This window comes from Aotus nancymaae, unplaced genomic scaffold (genome assembly GCF_030222135.1).
Source record: "Aotus nancymaae isolate 86718 unplaced genomic scaffold, 86718_ANA_hifiasm-v0.15.2.pri h1tg000039l, whole genome shotgun sequence".
Lineage (NCBI taxonomy): Eukaryota > Metazoa > Chordata > Mammalia > Primates > Aotidae > Aotus > Aotus nancymaae.
Genome location: NW_026988453.1, coordinates 6,191,968 through 6,213,294, shown reverse-complemented (window position 1 = coordinate 6,213,294; position 21,327 = coordinate 6,191,968). Strand labels below are relative to the sequence as shown.

Below are 21,327 nucleotides of genomic sequence, written 5' to 3'. Positions count from 1 at the left end.
AACATGCAATGCATTTTGTTAATGACTTTTTAGCATAATAAATGCCTTTCTAACAGTTCAATGCAAGTGTCACTATCCTTCCTGAAATAACATTCTTGGTTTGTTTTACATTTTACTTAGAAATACATATTTAAAAGATCATTTCATCAATCTTCTATACTTTTTAAGCTGATTAGAATAAGGTATACCACAGTCAACTTCTTACTTACCCTTTTACTTTTTTATCTATGAACACTCTGCCTACTCCCTTTTACCACCATCTACCACAAGAAAAATGAGACTCATCTTCTTAAATTATGGTATAACAAAAGACCTGGGTCAGAATCCTAGCTCTGCATTTACTGGTGTTACAGGTACAGTCACTGATTCTGTTTTCTCAACCATAAAATGGGAATAATATCACCTACCTTGCAAGACTGTGAGAAGTAGAGATACTATGTAAAGTTCCTACTATAGTACCAAGGGTATAAAGTCATCATCACCACTATCAGCCTCATGCAAAAAAATACCTAAAATCCAAAACTGGCAAAAGAAAATGTATGCAATAAATATTACAAATTATTTTTTAAAAAAGATACACAAGTCAATCTGGTAAGATTCTGAAAACCCTGTCACCTGCTTTATTTCTGGAGAAGGGTAAAGGGAGAAAATATTCACTTGAATTTGAGGGGGAGCTAAACTGGAAGCAACAATTTCAGGCCTCTAAAGTTCCTCTGATCATAAGGGAATGCTGAAACTTCCTTGTTTGGAGATTCAAAGAGTTTAATTTTTCCCTAGAGCAAGATCAACAATTTTCACTGGGATAAAAGAATAAAGAACAAACTCAATAGCACCAAATGGGGTTTTAACACAGAAAACAGGGCCATTCCTTTTAAATGCAAATTTTTACATTAAAATATGTTCATAAATTATAGTTGTTATTTTTCCTCTTGATTCAACATTTCTCCCTCCCCTAACAGGAGCCCTAGAACCTGAAGAGCATGTGCATTACTAACCAGATATACAATCCAGCTGCCCCTTCCAAACTGGAATCTGATTACTAATGGACTAGACTCGGGGCTGCTTCCAAGGGATGGGAAGCAGTAACTATGCTCTCAGGGAGAATGGGTACTGAGGATGCCACCAGTCAAAGAGCCGAACGCTGTGCACTGGGTCCAAGATGACTTGTACACCCTGTTCACTGCGCAGTTTCCGACCACCATGGACAGGGGAATCTTGGAACACCAGTCTCACTCGATGGTGCCGCATGTCCGTGCTCACATTGATAGTAAACTGAAATGGAAAAGCAAATTCAGTATCCAACTTACACAACCTTGGTTCCCAACAGCTCACTCTGAAATGAAATAATCCAAACTAATTTACACTGGCTAGGCCACAAGATTAATCTTTAAATTATAACACCAACACTTTTTTTTTTGAGAGAGAAGGTCTCATTCTGTTGCCCAGGCTGTAGTGAAGTGATGTGATCTCAGCTCACTGCAACCTCTGCCTCCCAGGATCAAATAATTCTCGTGCCTCAGCCTCTCAAGTAGCTAGGAATTCAGGCGTGCACCACCATTTTTATATTTATAGTAGAGACAGGGTTTCGCCATGTTGGCCAGGCTAGCCTCAAACTCCTGACCTCAAACGATCCCACCTTGGCCTCCCAAGTGCTGAGATTACACTGGGAGCCACCACACCCAGTCAACCTTTGTAAAGATAGAAAAATTTAAGGACAATTTTATAAGGCCTTCTCAGCTTCACATGTTTAAACTAGGCTAAAGGCCTCACTAATGAGCACTTTGAGAGGCCGAGGCAGGCAGATCACCTGAGGTCAGGAGTTCAAGACCAGCCTGGCCAAACACCATCTCTACTAAAAATCAAAAAATTAGCTGGGTGTGATGGTGGGCACCTGTAATCCCAACTACTTGGGAGGTGGAGGCAAGAGAATCCCTTGAAACCAGGAGATGGAGATTGTAGTGAGGCGAGATAGCACAGCACGGCACAGCACTCCAGCCTGGGCAACAGAATGAGACTGTCTCCAAAAAAAAAAAAAAAAAAAAAACTAAACTGCATGTATGATACAATCTCAATTACACAGAATTATTTAAGAGCGAGACAGTATATACATATTAACATACATACTAAGAGAACAGTTCCCAAAAGATTAATTGCAGTTATAGGACAGTAGAAGTCTAAGTCACCTTTACTTTTTCAGTAAATTTAGGTATTATTTAAAGTCATTTACCATTAAAAAAAGATACTTTCACTGTGGAAGGGGAACCTCATGTATTTCTGAATGGAAGCCTAAGATATGGAGAAGACAAATTACATGAACTCTCCAGTTGCCAAGCCAGTGAAACATTTTTAAAACCTGGGAAAAATATGCCAGAGGCACATACATTGTTTACTAGTCTAAATGACTGGCCAAGCCTTGAACAGTCATATCACACAAAGGACAGAGCTGACCTGATCACCCTATATTTTAATATCCACTTGTAACCCCACATGCATGCCTCAAGATCCTGACATACAGTGCTCATGTATGTATCTCATTATTATTCCTATAGTTTCTCAATCATTAATGATCACTACACATGGAAATGCAGAAACATTCCCTTTCCTACAAAGAAAGAAAAAAGGTAAAATATTCTCAGGTATAATTAATGTCTCCACAAATCTGCTTGTTCCTAATATACAGGACTGATTTCAAACTTTTTTTAAAAAAAGAAGATATCTTCCTTCATAAATTTACAAATACCTCTCAAACCTCAGATATAGCAGAAGTCTATAAAAGAGCCGAAGGCAGTGGTTCGTGCTTATAATCTCAGCACTTGAGAGGCAGATGTAGAACTGCTTGAGGCTAGGAGTTTGAGACCAGCCTCAGCAACACTGTGAGACACCCACTGCTACAAAAAATAAAAATTAGCCAGGGGTGGTGGCGTGCACCTGAAGTCCTAACTACTTGGGAGGCTGAGGCAAGAGGATAGCTTAAGCCCAAGAGTTTGAGGCTGCAGTGAGCTATGATTCCATAACTGCACTTCAGCCTGAGTGACAGAGACTGTGTCTCTTTAAAAAACAAGCAAACAAAAAGCGATGTAGTTCATCTCCTTTCAGAATGACAAAAAAAAAAAAAAGGAGCTGAGAATGACGTCCTGAGTCCCCACTTACCAGAGTAAATATCATTCCCATGACAATCGGAATAAAGATGAAATTAAGGGTGGTGACCTGCAGTAGGCAGCAGTCCTGGTCTGGGTTGGTATGAACATCTTCATACTGAACGGGAGGCTGCAATCCTCCTGTACACTTGCTCTTTAACCTAGGGGACTGAAGAGAACTGAGAATTAATCCAATGGCTTAGAGGAAATGTATATGGTTCTAAGAGTCCATCAAAGAAAATCCTATGGCTCAATAAAAGCTAGTAAGATACATTTTACTGTCATCTCCTCTCTATATGTGTTTCTATACAGAGATCAAAGAAAATCTGCCCTTTGAAAGAAGGGGAAATACATTTGGATGAGCAAATGTGCCAATGGGTTTATGCTTCATTTAGATGGTATTCCTGGCCATTTGACAAGAAATGGAAACTTACAGCCTCTACCAGAGGTTCTACAATGTTTGCAAGATTGCAAATTTCTTGTAACTTGTCAGACTCCAAAGAAGATCTGCTGCACAAAAGGGATGGAAGCAGATTAGGCCACCTAATTCCAGACACCATAAAACAAAGGAATCACAAGTCTCAGAACTAAAGGAAATCTCACCATTCACTTTCCTGCAGTAATCCTGGTCTCTGCTTCTAGTCACATTTCAACACTGCGAAGACTGGCTCTCAATCCCTTCTCAGAAAGGTGTATGGTGGACTTTCTACCAGCATCTAATGGATACCACAGACTGTGCAGATCTTAGTAAATGCAAAATATCAGAACTAAAATTCTTCCCTGAACCATGTTTTTGAAATAAATCAATGGGAAAATAAGGTTTACTTTAATTACAAACTTATCTGTAACCCACCTGCCATCACATGAGGAATAAATAATAGTATTTATAATGTGTCTCATCAGTGAAATACTAAGTAGACCGAACAGGTGAAAACAACTCTCTATCAATCTCTCCCCTACCCTATGTGTTTTCACCTGTCTCCTCTACTTAGTAATGGGTTTATGGGTTTTATATATATAGTGACAGAGAGAAAAATCCATAAACCTGTTGCCATATTTGCTCATAATTCCACATAAGAATATAGGGTGACCATAATTCCACCTAATAATACAGGTGTCCGTTGAGTGACACTGTCACCGTTCAAGGCTTGGCCAGTAATTAGATTAGTAAACAATGTATGTGCCTCTGGTATATTTCTTCCAGGTTTTAAAAAATTTTCATTGGCTTGGCAACTGGAGAGTTCATGTCATTTGCCTTTTCTGTATCTAAGGCTTCCATTCAGAAATATATGAGGTTTCCCTTCCACAATGAAAGTAACTTTTTTTAATGGTAAACAAGTTTAAATAATACATAAATATATTGACAAAGTAAAGGTAACTTAAGACTTCTACTATCCTGTAACTGCAACTAATCTTTTGGGAACTGTTCTCTTAATATGTCTATTAATATGTATATACTCTCTCTCTTAAATAATTTTGTATAACTGAGATTATATCATACATTAAGTTTTGTGTTTTTTTGTTTTTTTGTTTTTTGAGACAGAGTTTCACTCTTGTTACCCAGGCTGGAGTGCAATGGCGCGATCTCGGCTCACCGCAACCTCCACCTCCTGGGTTCAGGCAATTCTCCTGCCTCAGCCTCCTGAGTAGCTGGGATTACAGGCACGCGCCACCGTGCCCAGCTAATTTTTTTTTTTTTTTGTATTTTTAGTAGAGACGGGGTTTCACCACGTTGACCAGGATGGTCTCGATCTCTTGACCTTGTGATCCACCTGCCTCAGCCTCCCAAAGTGCTGGGATTACAGGCATGAGCCACCACACCTGGCCCATACATGAAGTATTTTTTTTTTTTTTGAGACGGAGTTTCGCTCTTGTTACCCAGGATGGAGTGCAATGGCGTGATCTCGGCTCACCGCAACCTCCGCCTCCTGGGTTCAGGCAATTCTCCTGCCTCAGCCTCCTGAGTAGCTGGGATTACAGGCACGCGCCACCGTGCCCAGCTAATTTTTTTTTTTTTTTGTATTTTTAGTAGAGACGGGGTTTCACCACGTTGACCAGGATGGTCTCGATCTCTTGACCTTGTGATCCACCTGCCTCAGCCTCCCAAAGTGCTGGGATTACAGGCATGAGCCACCACGCCTGGCCCATACATGAAGTATTTTTTTTTTTTTTGAGACGGAGTTTCGCTCTTGTTACCCAGGATGGAGTGCAATGGCGTGATCTCGGCTCACCGCAACCTCCGCCTCCTGGGTTCAGGCAATTCTCCTGCCTCAGCCTCCTGAGTAGCTGGGATTACAGGCACACACCACCATGCCCAGCTAATTTTTTGTATTTTTAGTAGAGACGGAGTTTCACCATGTTGACCAGGATGGTCTCGATCTCTTCACCTCGTGATCCACCTGCCTTGGCCTCCCAAAGTGTTGGGATTATAGGCGTGAGCCCCCGCGCCCGGCCCTATGAAGTTTTTATTGTAGACACCTCTCCCTCCCTCCAGGTTAAGCCACACTAATAACCTGGTTATATGCTCCATGTATTCCATACTCATACAGACCTACCTACACACACATATTTAGAGATTTTGTGTTTTGACAAAAAATGGCATCAGACTGTTTCATGCACCTTGCTTGACTTTCTCAACAGTATCTCATCAAAATCCCTTTAAACTGTCTCTTACAGCTCCAACCTCCAATTTTTTTAAAATGAGCTTTGATGGTAGTCTTTGTACAAGTATCTTGATTTATTCATCCATTAGAGAGGCTTTCTTTAGCATAGTTTAAATATATGAAGCTAAGAAGATCTTATAAAATTACATGTGTGTATAGGTGTCTATATTTTGTAAAATACATGTATACACATACTTTATATATGTATACACATATGTATATAAAAATCACACACACTTTGGGGGAAAGGAAGTACAAAGCCATTTGAAAGTAACATTTACACTTCACCCTTGAGTAATTCAGCATGAATACACTTACATACAACCACATTATCATCACCACCCATAAGAAAATTAACAATAATTTCATATTATCCATAGCACATTCTGATTTCGAAAATTGCCCCCAAAATGTCTTTTATAGCTTTGTTCCCTTATCAAGGATCCACTCAAGATTTACTCTTTACAGTAGGTTGTTATCCTTGTCTTTCAATACAGAATACTTCCTCCCACCTTTTGTTTACATGGCATTTTGGGTTGAGTATCCCTCATCCGAAATGCTTGGGGCCAGAAGTGTTGCTGATTTTTTCAGATTTTGGAATATTTGCATTATACCAGTTGAGCATCTGAAATCCACGAATCCAAAATCCAAAATGCTCCAATAGGCATTTTCTTTGAGCATCATGTTGGCACTCAAGAAAGTTTCAAATTATGAAGCATTTCAGATTTTGGATTTTTAGGCTGTATCTTGTTTGCTTTTAGTAAGGCAATTTCATGCCTAGTGTTATGACTTGAATGTTTGTGTCTCCTCCAAAATTCATGTTGACACTTAATCTCTGCCACAATAGTATTAAGAGGTAGGGCCTTTAGGAGGTGACCTACTGGGAGAGCCCTCCCTCATGAATGGAATTAAGGCCTTAATAAAAGAGTCTTCACAGTAGGTTCAGCCCCTTTTGGGGCTTCCACTATGTGAGGACAAAGTGTTCCTCCCCTCTGCAGAATGCAATCAGATACCATCTTGGAAGCAGAGAGGACAGGCCCTCACCAAACACCAAACCTGCAGGCACCCTGATCTTGGACTTCCCAGCCTCCAGAACTGTGAGGGAATAAATTTCTGTTCTTTTTAAGTTACCGAGAATTTGTGGTACTATTATTGCGCACAAACAGACTCAGAAAGATACCCAGGGAAATCTCTTAGAACAAAGTATTATCTGGAAAACAAAGAGAAGACCACATACCTGTTTTTTGAACTTGAAGTTGAATTCCCACATTGGTTCCTGTCTGTTCCCAACAATCTTTCTGCACCAGAAAAGTAAGCACTGTAAGAAAGTAAAAATAAAATAAACCAAGAAAAAGACAAAAAAAAATAAAAATACACTATAACAAAAATAATCAGCAAAAACCTTTCTGTTTGACAGCTCTAAAGCCAGCCACAGTCCCAATACTGAGATTTTACTTTGGCACAAATAGACCCCCAAGTTGACACTGGTGCAACATAAAAATAGACAATCCCAAGACTATTCAATAAGGAGAAGAGGGACCAATATAAGTCAACCTCAGAGGCTACTGACATCAACCCCTAGTGTTCTCATCTTCAAAGACAGAAACATGTTATCTAGAGACCGGGGCATCCTCTGATTCAGCAGGCTAATCCTCTACATTAAAATATAAGGGAAGCCAGCAGCCACCAGGCAAGATGATACAAGGCCATAAGGTAGGCAGAGAGGGCTGGCCCTGTAACAGAAGCAAACTGCTCAGTACCTTCTGAGAGCAGACAGCCAGTCAGGAAACTAGAGCTAGGCTGAATTCTGTCTAGAAATAAGCCCCTCAGTGAAAGTCAGGCTACAGCTAGGGTTAAGCACAAGAAGTGAAGTACCTCCCAGGGGATAAGGGGTGGGTCGTCCGCCGTGCCAGCTGTCCTGCCCTTCAGACATGCCCTGTACGTCCTGCTGTTCCATCAAAATTAATGGGCTTGGCTTTAAGGGGAAAACACTTCTGCTGCCATCACAACGGCTCCAGTGTCCCACACAAGCTATGCTACTGAAAAGAGAGAGAGGGGGAATCAAATACGAAAAGCTGGAGTCCAGGAACATGGGACAACTTCCTTTAGGCATGCTGGCAACTCCCTGAATGCCACGCAATCATGGATATACAAGTGGCAAGGCCATGCATGGGACACCTGCCACTGCAGGCCCCACACCCTCTTCAGAAGATCTCTAACAAGGCATAAAAGCAGCAGCCAGATGGCCTGGGCTTACTATCTGGATTAAGACCTTCATTTTCGGCCGGGTGTGGTGGCTCACGCCTATAATCCTAGCACTTTGGGAGGCTGAGGTGGGTGGATCGCCTGAGGTCAGGAGTTCAAGACAAGCCTGGCCATCATGGTGAAACCCCATCTTAGAAAAATATAAAAATAAAAAAGACCTTCGTTTTCATTCTACTTTGGCTTTTTACAGTCCACTTTTAAAAAAGTAGTAGACAGTGATAAGAATATGAAGAGGGCATTTTAGAATTTAGGCAGTAGCACTTGCATTGTGCACTGGAGCCGCTAAGATGTGTCAAGCATGAGGAGTTTGCCCAATGCTGCTCTGCTCCCAGCAATTGATTTAATCCTGGCATGGCTAACTTTGGGATGATCCCCACACTCACCACAGTTAATCTGATACTATCAAATGTTTCAAGGGAAAGGGACACTTGTAAGTGTGAGAAGATACACTGTCCACTCATATTACAAGGAGAAGCAGCTGCTAGGTGAAATCCTACTCTCCCAGCAATCTACTCCTTCTCTAAATCCACCAGTTAGCATGATTATTAAATTGAGTTTGGCCAACGGCCCTGACTACCTCAATTTACAAAGCTGGGTAGGAACTCTGATAATCTTGAAATCAATAGTACCCTTTAATATTTATCAGGTAAAATATGATCACCCTAGAGCTAAACTAGGAGAGAAGAATCATTATATAATGTCCAATACCATAAAAACAAACAAGAGAATGGGAAATGCTATGGAACATCAGATTTGGGGTAGGAACAGGGTAACCTCATTTGACAAAGGTGATTTAGCAATTTCACCAGGGAAGAGAAAAAGAGAATGGACCAAAGGCTAGTAGACCTATTTACAAATCGGAAGAATGACAAAACTTGAATATAAAGGTATGAATATAAAACATCAAGGAAATCCCGAGATAAAAAGAGCCTAGAACACAGAAAGAACTTGAGAGAACTAAGGTTTATGAATTACGGTACCTAATAGTCTGTGAGATGACCTACCAGAGCCTGGCAATATCCTGGCACAGGGCACTTCCAAATGCTACAGAAGTCAAGTGTACACCAGAATCTTTTAAGGAGATCAACAATAAAGGGTAAACCCTGATGTAAAGGTTGCATTAGAAAGAGAAAAACAGTGAACTGCTCATGTTATATCTCTGTACCGTGATTTAAAGCACCTCTTAAAAATTACAGCATACATCTACCATTTGAGTTGTGTTCTTCCTAGCCCAAACCACCAAAACCATTATATCTAAAGCGATCCAATGTATAAAGCTAAATTAAAATAAAAATAATAAGGAATACGCTAAAGGCACAAGAAAGCTTTAAGGTAAGTATAAGATAAGGCAGCCCAGCACAGCAGAAATGTCTTGGAGAAGTAAAATCTCTTAAGCCCTGAAAAGTTTACATTAGTCCCGTAGCAGCCTGGGACCTGCAGCCCTCCCCATCAAGGAAGCTGGAGACAAGCCATGATAACAAGACTACGATACAAGAGTCCATTAGTCAAACCCCAACACAAATTCTCACTCACTTTGGAATTCTTCAATGTGCTGGGGGTGCTTTCTGGAATGGCTGGATTCTTGGAGATTCGAGCAGCAAATGGCTCATACATATGGTAAAGAGATCGGATCACACAAGCCCGGAGACAGCGCAGCTTCTCCATTGACTCTGGTCGCAGGCGCAAAGGCAGGGAAGCATCCAGCGTGTAGTGCCTGAAACATGACACATTACTCCTACCAATATGTGACCTGTCTCTCCTGCTCTAGGTCAGTCTCCTAAGACTCCTGGTCTCTGTATGAACTTTACTGCACTATTCCACTGGCCAGCAGGTAGCTTGTCCCCAGTGCTACTTGACTTCTTGGCAACTTTTGGCAACTTGTACGTCTTTGCCTTGTACTCCTGCAGTTCTCCATTTTTTTTTTTTTTAAAGGAATTTCACTCTTGTTGCCCAGGCTGGAGTAAAATGGTGCGATCTTGGCTCACCACAGTCTCTGCCTTAAGAGTTCAAGTAATTCTCCTGCTTCAGCCTCCCAAGTAGCTGGGATTACAGGCATGCACCACCACGCCCAGCTAATTTTGTATTTTTAGTACAGACAGGGTTTCTCCATGTTGGTCAGGCTGGTCTCGAACTCCCGACCTCAGGTGATCTACTCCCCTTGGCCTCCCAAAGTGCTGGGATTACAGGCAAGAGCCACCACATCCAGCCACCTCCATCCATTTTTAAAGCTAAAGTCCTCCCTTTTTCACCGAACAAAAGAGCAAATTCTGAATTGCTCAAAATGAACCCGTACTGGAGAAACCTGTACTGAAGAAGAACTGCCAGGCTCTCCTGTTAGATCTCACAATGAGTTCTCTACTCCTTTCTACTTCAACAGTCCTTCTCACCACAGCCTGACAGTTTACAACCATCCCTACACTTTCACACCTAGCATCAAAAACTAGCCCTTTTACTAATCACATAATTTACTTACTCCTCACCACTACAACTATACATAGGAGACATAAGTACAAAAACTGTGTAATTCTTAAAGATGACTAGCAACGCTAAGCAACACCAGTCCCGCTAAAACGATGAGCAGATAGGTATCTGTAGCTTTGAACATTCTAGCTAAAATAAGCCTCTGACGAAAATTCAGACAGTTCTCTCTGGGACTTGAAGCAAGACATTTTGCTGAAAGTGGATACTGGAGTGGGAAAGGAGGCAACCACATGGAAAACAATTACCTGGATAATTAATAATATCAAATTTAAATTAGACAGGGGCTCAAGAAGTCCAAAGCTGGGTCATGCCCAGACATGGAGTAGAGAAAGTGAAAAGAGGTCACCATCCAGTGAGTAGCTCCAAATCACAAACAGCAATGAAATCAGCTACACAGATAAGACAGTGAGCTCTCTGTGGTCGCACCTTCGGTACAACCTGGTCCAAAACGCAGCAGTGCAAGTGACAGTCCAGGCATTCTTACAAATCAGGGAAAAATTCACAATGTCCTCAGGACGGATATATGAGGCCAACAATAGCCAAATATCCATGGGATACTCTTCTCCTCCAGCCCCGTCCAGTTCTTCTGAAACAGAAAAAGGAATAATCTTTCATCTTCTACACACATATCTAAAGATACTCGATCATTTCATTTCTCCCAAGGATTGCACAGTTAAGAAATGGTTTTAAATACGTCCACAGAAATCCCGCAAACCTATCATTTCCTGTTCATCCTAGCTACTGGAAACTTTTAACTCCTGTTGCCCAAGAAAATAGATTTTATTCTTAAGGCCTTTATTTAACAACTACTGACATACCATTCTGAAGTTTTACTTTTTATTTTTATTTTTTTGAGACAGAGTCTCCTCTGTTGCCCAGGCTGGAAGGCAGTGGTACAATCTTGGCTCAGTACGACCTCTGTCTCCTGAGTTCAAGCAAGTCTTATCCCTCAGCCACCCTAGTAGCTAGGACTATAGGCACATTCCACTGCACCCAGCTAATTTTTGTCTTTTTTTTCTCTATTTTTTACTGGTAACTGGCTGTGTTGTTTTGAGCAATTTTTGTATTTTTAGTAGAGATGGGGTTTCACAACATTGGCCAGGCTGGTCTTGAACTCCTGGCCTCAAGTGATCCACCTGCCTTGGCCTCCCAAAGTGCTAGGATTACTGGTGTGAGCCACTGCATCTGGTCATCGTTTTGAAGTTTCAAAAGTGCCTTCGTACACATTGTATCATTCAACTCTAGTAATTCTTCAATGGAATAAGAAAACAAAACCTTGCCACTCAGTCAAGGTAAACAGAACCAAGATTTTCTGACTCCAAATTTCAGCTTTTTTTTTGAGATGGAGTCTCGCTGTGTCACCAGGCTGAAGCATGGTGGCACCATCTTGGCTCAATGCAACTTCCACCTCCCAGGCTCAAGCGATTCTCCTGCCTCAGCCTCCCGAGTAGCTGGGATTACAGGCACACACCACCACGCCCAGCTAATTTTTGTATTTTTAGTGGAGACGGGGGTTTCACCATGTTGGCCAGGATGGTTTCAATCTCCTGACCTTGTGATCTGCCTGTCTCGGCCTCCCAAAGTGCTGGGATTACAGGCGTGAGCCACCATGCCCAGCCAAATTTCAGCTTTATGCTATTAAGCCCTGCTCTTGGTTTCTCTTTAAGTCTCCACGCACTAAACATTTTCAGTCAGGTAAAAAAACAAAATTGACTTTAAGATGATGTAAGGAAACCTTAAAGTACAAACTAAATTTAAAAAACCAGGTAAGTTACAGTACATTCTCATTACTCACAACTACCTGCACATGTTTTTTTCCTTCTACTTTCTCCTTGTTTCATTGCCAGTCTGACCTATGATCCAGAGACAATGAGTCACTCCTTGACAATGTATCCCTTCCTCTTCCTTCTTCTGAACTCATTAGTGTTAATTCTCTTAACCTTCACGTCCACTATACTTCTCAGGTTCAGGTAATACACATGCTCTGTAAAGATACCTGAATCTGGGCTCATCCTAACCCTAACCCTTATTTCAAACTAGTCATAGAACTATTCTAAAACCAGCTTTCTTCCTTCCTGAGGAAAAAGTCCCTACACAACCTCCCCAAAGTTGCCCCTCCTTTTCTAGCTAACTGCTTCCCACAGCTCTATGATTAGATCAGGTTATTTGGTTAGGCTCTTCACAACAGAGATCCAATATGTCTAAAACAACATCATCTTTTCTGATTCCTATCCCTCTTATAATCTCCAGTAATCATGCAAGACTCAAGTCTACCACGTCTAGGCCCCACTTTCTCCCACATAACCTCTTCTCTCTTTGAAAAAGAAGGCAAACAACTATTAAAATTTCATCGATTGTGGCTGAGTAAAATGGCTCATGCTTGTAATCTCAACACTTTGGGAAGCCAAGGTGGGAGGATGGCTTGAGCCCAGGAATTTGAGATCAGCTTGGGCAACACAGTCTCTACAAAAAATTTAAAAATTAGCTGGCCATGATGGTGCATGTTTTATACATAATTATTAAGAGCTTTCAAAATGAAGGAAATAGAATCAATAAAGGAAAGCTTCATGGAGATAAGTCATAAAGTACATGAAGAATGTTGAGAGGCATAGGTTAAGAGGAAAAGCATGTCAAGTAAATCAAGTGCTAACATGAAACCAAGGGACTTAGAAAGCAAAGCGTGAGAACAGTAAACAGAAAAGTCTAACAAGATGGTAATGACATTGAGGAGTTACTGTTAAGTCTTTTAGATGTGATAATGAAATTTTAAAAGAGATAACTACTAAAATATTTATAGAGATGATGATGGTATGGAAATTGTTTCAAAATAACCGTGTGTGTGTGAGTGATAGGGTGGTGGAGTAATGGCTGAAGTAAAAATGGCCGTGAGTTGGTAGTGTATAAAAACAAAATGGTAATTAAAACAAGAAGGAGAAAAAAAACTTTTCAATGGTCATGAGTTGATTACTGTTGAAGCTGGGTAATAGTTATATGGAGTTATACTATTCTCTCTTATTCTACATTTTTCATTAAAAAGAAGCTTTAAAAAAAAGAAGAAAAATACACTGTACCTGCTAAAACAATAAAATAAAAATAAATTTAAGAAAAAAAAAGATCAGTCTGACTGGAATGGAGAAACCTAATGGAGGTAAAGTGGAATGAGGAAGTAAAATATGAATTATGGTTAAGAGCCTGTAAGCCACAAATCATATATCTGTTAAGTGACTGGTAACCTGAATAAAGAAGTCTTACAATTCAATAAAAAAAAGATAACCCAATCTAAAAATGGGCAAAAATCATTAGCCATTAGGGAAATGCAAATCAAAACCACAATGAGATAGATACAAATCCACATCCATTATAATTTAAAAAGTCAGACAATAACAAGTGTTGGTATAGAGAAACTAAGACTCTTATACACTGCTGGTGGGAATATAAAACGGTGCACCCACTTTGAACAACAGTTTGGCAATTCCTCAAAAAATTAAACATAGAGTTTCCATATAATCCAGCAATTTCACTCCTATCTAACCAAAAATGAAAAGACCTGTGTCCACATAAAAACTTGTCCATGAATGTTCACAGCAGCATTATTCATAGCAGCCAAATAAAAAGCAATAAAAAAGAATTAGATACTGATACATACATAGTATGGATGAACCTTGAAAACATTATGCTGAGCCAAAGAAGCTAGATGCAAAAGACTACAAATTGTATGATTCCATTTACATGAAATGCCAAATAGGTAAATCTGCAGAAACACAAAGATTAGTTGGTTTCCAAGGGCTGGAGGAGGGTTTGGAATGAGAAGGGATGCTAATAAGTATGGGGTTTCTTTTTAGAGTAATGAAAATGTTCTAAACTTAGACCATGTTGATGGTTGCACAACTCCGTGAATATGCTAAAACCACTGAACTGTACACTTTAAAGGAATAAATTTTACCTTTATTTTTTTTTGAGTCTAAGCCATTCTGTGGAACGTGTCCAAAAAAACAACAAGATAAATCCCTAACAGAATGGTGATAAGTAAGGATTTTAAGTGAAAAATTAAGAACAAACAAGTATGAAGAATGTCAACACCGGTTGAGTACCCTTTATGAGAAATGCTCTCAGGACCAAAATCGTTTCAGATTTTGGCTTTTTGTCTTTTTCCACATTTTGGAATATCTTCACTGTACTTATTGGTCGAGCAGCCCTAATCAAAAAGCAGAAATCCAAAGTGCTACGATAAGCATTCCCTTTCAGCATCATGTCAGTGCTCCCAAAATTTCAGATTTTGGAGCTTTTCAGATTTGGAATGCTCAACCTCTATTAACTTTTGTATTCTGAAAAAGAGGGCTATGACTAACAATAACTGGAATAATTTCAAAGTAATCATACCATTAATTTCATTATTATTTGAATATACTTTGATGAATATAAATATTTATGATCTGATTCTCAGGTGAAAGTTCTGGTAATCTGAGACCAAAAATACATACATTTATTATTTATCAGCCTTCACCTAAATGTAGCTGATCATCTGAACCACTTTAGCTTTAAAAATTCTGGCCTAAGCATGGTAGCTTATGCCTATAATCCCAGCATTTTGGGAGCCAAGGCGGGTAGATTGCTTAAGCCCAGGAGCTCAAACCCAGCCTAGGCAACATAGTAAGTCCCCACGTCGCTACAAAAAAATAGAAAAAATTAGTGGGCATGATGGCACAGCACCTGTAGTCCCAACTACTCAAAAGGCTAAGATGGGAGAATCACTTAAGCCCAGGAAGTCAAGGCTGCAGTCTGCCATGATCTTGCCACTATACTCTAGCCTGTCTCAATTAAAAAAAAAAAAAAAAAAAAAAAAGAATTCTGAGTTCCACTCCAAGAGATTCAAGATTCTGACTTAAGTCTGAAGGAAACCCCAGAATCTGAATGATGGTTTGGCACATTATATACCATCAGTTTATTATTCTTTGTTTCATTTGTGTAAGTTTCATTGCTATTAGGATGTAAAAAAAATCACCTACTTTTCTATTTCCCACAGTATTTACTAGACACGAAGCAGACTTTAATAATTATAGAGCACTTAAAAGCCCATGAAAATGTCTAACTCTATGACTAACAAAACTTGTAACAAAAAATCCACATATTTGGGAAAACATTTTTTGGTTACATCTATGCTTCCTTACACATTCAGAAATCCAGAAATGCAAAGGCCTTTTGTTTTCACATTGCCATATGGGTTTTTACCTGATAACATGTTCTCAATGAAGGGCTACTATAGTCCAGTGCACAGCTCCGAAACTCTACTAACACATACTAATCTCTTTCCCTCTGGAATTCAGACAAAAGCAAAAAGCCCAGGTGTATTAAATCCTGTCCCACTACCAGCGTTCTTGTGGAGAGCCAAGTTTTCTTCAAACTCCCCTGGTATCACCTCTTATATCTCCCCCTGTGCTACTGGGAAAGTAACAGCTTCAATTTGTCACCACAGGCAGGTCTAATAAGCCAAAAGAGAGCAAGCTCCATACCTTTGTGCCTCTTGCTTTTCTTTTTTCTAGAGACAGTTCTCTCATGGATGCTTTCCTCCTGGGCATCCATCTCATCACTGCTGTCGATGATGTCACAGGGCTCACCAGCCCCAGAAAGAGCTTCCTCTGCAGGAACCTGAGAGGCTTCCAAGCCACAAAGAGATTTTACTAGAAGAAAATAAGAGGAGAATGAGATGGCACACAGTTCCGCCCAGAAATACAAAAACTTGGCCAAGGTATCAGCATCCATTCAGGAAAGGGGGGGAGAAAACATCGTGAGAGAGAAAGGTGAGAATCTGTCAACAACAACAAAAAAAAAAAGAAAAATTTTTGTATTTTAAATACAAAAAAAAATAGAAAGCAATGGGCAAACTGACTCCAAAGCTGCAGAAACTGAGTCCTTTTTTCAGCCCTGAGCAAAAAGGAGTGCACAATTTTTCCACTATAAACCCTGCAGGATAAAAGATTATCCCATAAGAATGGGATACATAAGAATTAATGTATTAATTAATACATAAGAATCCCTCTATATTCCCATAAGTTCTACAGAGAAATATTTGAGACCAATTGAATCCAATTTAACCCTGGTCCTGAGCTGGAGGTAGAGATGTCATAAAATACAAGTCTTAGACCCATGAGTAAACAGACTGAAAGCAAGAGAAACACCGGAAAAGGAAAAGAACACTCCAAGGTTATTAAACAAGGAAGCAAACTGCAGAGTAAAACATATATGAACTACAGCAAAGGGATTAATATCCAAGAAGAATGCAGTGGAAACTAAAGAGTATGCAAACATGTTTTTAAAAGCAAAGTAAGAAAATATTTCTGCTACAGAAACTGCTACTCTTGACTAATTCTTCCCCACCCCCAATATATAAGTTAACATTGAAAAAAGTAAACACGATTACGGGAAGATGACTAAAGGATTGCAAGAAAAACAGAGAAAAAATAAAATGCCTAGTTCCGTCTTCGCGGCATGAGTCTTAAAAGGCTAGCGGAAAGCTTACCTTCCTGCTGAACAGCGTTGGCTACGGCTTTCTTGACTCGTCCAGACCTCACGACCGCCGGATCCGAGTTGGCGTAATCCGCCACGGTCACTGCAACACAGCACCAACCCTCAAGGAAGAGGCCTTCTCTCATCAGCGTTTCCCCGCCAAGACCTCCTCCTCGCCGCAGGCCCCCAGACCGAGCCGCCCTCCCGCTGCGAGCAGGCGAGCCCTAGCCTCAGCACGGTCCAGCCCCCTCCCAGCTGCCAACCCCAAAGTGTTTCAGCGCCCCAGCCCCCCTCGCCCACCTCGGCCGGAGCAGGCATCGTGGGCCCGGAACTTGAGTCGCTTTCCTCTCTTGGGCATGGCGACCGTGGCGACCGTATCGGGGCGAGGCCTGCCTATCGGGCCGGGCCCCCGGGCCATGTCTCCGGCCGGAGAGCCGGCCCCGGGAGCCGCAGGCCAGCTCCGCCCGGCTCCGCGGCCATCCCACACCGGAGGCCGCTAACTCTCGCGAGAACATAGGTCCGGGTTTCGAGTCGCGTTGGCGGCCGACGCCCCTCTACGCGAACCAATCACCGCCAGGTGTAAGCATGCGTCATCATCAGGCACCGCGAATCAAGCTGGGTCCGGGTTCCAGGTGAAGAGACCTGTTCTACCGAGTGGTGTCGGGTGTTGCAGTATCTCGCGTCTCACAGACCCGGAGCCCACCTGTGTTGATTAGAATTACGAGTTTACATCCTGGTCTTCCGGATTCTTTTTTTTTTTTTTTTTTTTTGAGTTTAAATAGCCAAAGTTCGAGTTTAATAAACATGAAATTACCAGATCTAGATACTACATGCTTCACAGGTCCTCCTGAGTCCCCCATCCCAAAATTTTCCCCTGAAAAAGAGAATAAATTTGTGAAGTTAAGAAAATATTTGCATACACATGGCAAAAGATTAAACTGAAATATATGTTTCAAAATATTTATGGAGAAAATGGTTTTAACAAATCTAAAATGCCAACCTAAGTCAACTCCACATTGCAGAAAACACACAGTGGTACTACTGGAAAATAGCAAACCTGTTACTTAATATGGCCAAAAAAAAGAAGGCCATAATGACCTGCTACATCATCCCTTGTGGGAAGAAATTCAATAGTCATACCACAGAAGACCTCAAAGAGGATAAAATTCTGGAAGCCATGGAATCGTACTCAGAAACACCTACGGTGAAACACTCTATATGCATTTCTCAAATACATATGTAAAAACAAATGTAGTTCTTGAAAATGTTGAGGTGCCATGTTTTAAATCTCTGCAGGATGCAAGGGGCCACTCGGTTTCTAATTTTATTTGAATATAAAATATTTAATTTTTTGCATGTAAAGAATAAGACGCAATCATTAGCATGAAAAGAGAGAAGAAAAGGATTTATAATCAACATTATGCACAAAGAAAGCAAAATTACAAATACCAGCCTACTCACATGACAATTTTTCATGTTTATGCTGATGCATATCTGAGTACTTATCATCAGAGTATGAAGTTAAAAAAAAAAGGCAGCTTAAGAAAGTTCCAGTGTTTCAAAGAAAGCACTTTTAAAAATGTATATACATGAAAAGAACATTTCATTATATCATAAAATAAATGCAGTGCTGTTAAGATAAAGGAAGACTAATATATATGGAGTTTTGGCCTTTTTTCCCCCACTCCAGCTGCAACCATCTTTAACCTGCTGAACTTAATCTCAATGGTTACAGGAGTTTTTTACTCTTCTTTTTTCCTCCTGTTCAGTTCACATTTCAGGCTGTTCAGCAGATGCCTGTGATTCTGGAGATTCAAATCGCTGGTGAAAGTTTGTTCTCTGTTTCCTCAGTTTTTCAGGAGCTTTTCTCCATAAAATGATCTCCTGCTGTTTGAAGTACCTTCGGTCTTCCTCATCAACAAGCACTAAATTCAAAAAGTACCTTACTGAAAATTTTTTGTTCACATCTCTCATTGTTGGAGTCGGGTCATATCCTGCTAAAAATAGTCTTATTGGAATTGATTCACCTTTTACTGGTGCACCATCCATTATTTCGTATTTGGCGATTGTTTCTGTTTCTGTTGTGGTACTGGGTCCAATTCCTGTGATCTCTTTTTTGATCAGCTGTAACTCCATATGTTGTATTTTTATTCTTACTAATAAGAAGTAAATTTTTCCAACAATCACATCCTTTAAATGATACTTTGATTTATTATATTCAAATTCTATATGCAGACAATCTTCAATGCCCACTTCCATCTTAATAGAGTTGTTAACATCAGGATAGGTGGCAAGCTGATGAACAATAAGATCATATTCTTTTACCAAATCTGTCAGTCTTCTCACTATTGTCACTTTAAGAAAATACCTTAAGCGGACATTGGCACCGATGTAAGATTCATATGGCTTTTCAACTTGCATGAATTCAAAATCATAACTTCTGCTCTGAGTCAGTTCTCCAGGTAAGGCTAGTTCTTTCACTAGGTTTACAAATTCATGAGTATTACTCTTGTCATTGAAAAGTTCAATTTGACCTACAAATTCAATTCTAATTCCTTGGTGCTCTAGCCTCTTTCCAGGTTGCTTAAAGGCTAGGTTTACCTTTCCTGAAACAGATTCTCCATCATAGAAGAGATAGTGTTTTTCTACTTTGCCATCTTCAGTTTTCATTTCGGCCATTTTCCTGGTTTCCCCATCGTTAAGAACAATATCGATCTCACAAATTGGACCAAAAAAGCCTCCAAGAAAACTCATTGTCAGCGCCGCCGCCGCGTCCCCCCGACTCCACTCCTCTTCCCTCAGGAGAACTCCCAGCCCCGGCTCCCTCCGCTCCGGCGCCCCGTCACGTGACCGTCTTCCGGATTCTTTATAGTAATTCCTCTGTCCACACTCCCGGTCCACGTCAGCACCAGAATGCATATACACTGTCATCTTCCCGGGCACCTGCTAGTCCAACATAGTTCTGTAAGAGTCTTCACTTTATTTTATGAAAGCTATAAATAAATTTTTGAATTCTCAAAACAGGAGAAGGCGTTCTTAAAAGTTTCGAGTCTATCACGATCCCCCCAAAAAATCACTAGAATCATCGATGAAAAACTATCGCCGAGGCAGGAGGGTCGCTTGAGTCCTGAAGGTCGAGGCTGCAGTGGGCCATGATCGCACCACTGCACTCCAGCCTGAGCGACAGAGCGAGACCCTGCGCCAAAAAGAAAGAATACCGTCTTTCCTTTGTACTGAGAGAGAAGCGAGTCACTGAGTCAAAGTTACAGAACTGTAAGGGACCGAACCCTGGGCTAGTATCACCACGACGAATAATTAGTTCTTGGGTGTCCTAAGTTATTCTCCTTTATCCTTCTAACTTCCTTGCAACTCCTAAAGCGTAATAATTCCTGGCTTGAGAAATTTAGGACCCAGGCATCCAATCCGCTGGATCTGCCAGAGAGTTATCTATCTTATTTTCAGTCCAATTAGCTAGCACAAAGTTTGTTAGGAGAAAAACCTCAGACCTTTTACTAACCTTATGTAACAGACTACCACCAGGGGTCGTGATAATAGGCTTGAATCAATTAGGAATTATAACTGAAGCTGAAGATAATTGACACAATTGTGTAATATTCAAATTTAATTTATCTAAAGTTATAACATGAAACAAATGTCTAATAAACTGTTAACAAAAGAAAATTGTTTCAAATAAGGTTTCTATTTATATGTTATTCATGTTTGTAGTCCATTTCAAAAATAGTAAGTGCTGAGGCTTCTCATTTCACATTATCAATAAAAAATTCATGGCTGGGTATGGTGGCTTACGCTTGTAATCCCAGCAGTTAGGAAGGCAGAGCGGGGCGGATAGCTTGAGCTCAGGAGTGTGAGACCTGCCTGGGCAACAAGAAGACCCCATTCTCCACAAAAAGGAAAAAAAAAGTACAATAAAAAATTCACAAGTTCCACATATATGTAGATTTCTACTCATGTGGCATCCTGTTGAAAACACTCAGGCATTCAAATTCTGGAGGGAATCCAAGGTACAAGAAACGTAAACCCTATTACATTGTCACTATAAAAAAACTTGGGTTTTAACAGGAATGTGCTCTCATTTTTCAGCAGTATAATTACTATTTTAATGCATTGGATGAAATAAATGCTAGTTCACAAAATTGTTTATTTCATCGTTCAAAATTTCTAGACTGAGAAGATTTTAAGCAAAACCTCTCAGACTCTGAAGTCTTCCAGCTACTATATTGGAACCAATGATCCTGATCTTTCATTCCACCTTTTAT

The 21,327-nt window shown here is 40.4% G+C and overlaps 2 protein-coding genes across 4 annotated transcripts; both read right to left on the bottom strand.

Annotated features, from left to right (window-relative positions):
* Positions 1 to 592: 592 nt before the first annotated feature.
* On the bottom strand, positions 593 to 17,468 carry TMEM183A (transmembrane protein 183A). Of its 3 annotated transcripts, none has more exons than XM_012459447.3 (8): positions 17,351 to 17,468; positions 17,064 to 17,153; positions 16,057 to 16,224; positions 10,973 to 11,132; positions 9,599 to 9,779; positions 7,038 to 7,118; positions 3,151 to 3,306; positions 593 to 1,272 (listed from the first exon to the last, which is right to left on the bottom strand). In XM_012459447.3, exons 1-8 carry the CDS (start codon positions 17,466 to 17,468, stop codon positions 1,087 to 1,089), a joined length of 1,140 nt encoding a protein of 379 aa, XP_012314870.1. In that variant the 3' UTR covers positions 593 to 1,086. The 3 variants fall into 3 exon arrangements, 2 of the variants coding, with proteins under 2 accessions (XP_012314870.1, XP_012314871.1); XM_012459448.3 differs by having other exon boundaries at positions 10,973 to 11,129; XR_010336486.1 differs by lacking the exons at positions 593 to 1,272; positions 3,151 to 3,306 and adding an exon at positions 7,676 to 7,839.
* Positions 17,469 to 18,361: 893 nt separating this feature from the next.
* Positions 18,362 to 19,902, bottom strand: LOC135268196 (vacuolar protein sorting-associated protein 26A). Its single transcript, XM_064360190.1, has one exon. It carries the CDS (start codon positions 19,802 to 19,804, stop codon positions 18,821 to 18,823), a length of 984 nt encoding a protein of 327 aa, XP_064216260.1. The 5' UTR covers positions 19,805 to 19,902; the 3' UTR covers positions 18,362 to 18,820.
* Positions 19,903 to 21,327: the final 1,425 nt, after the last annotated feature.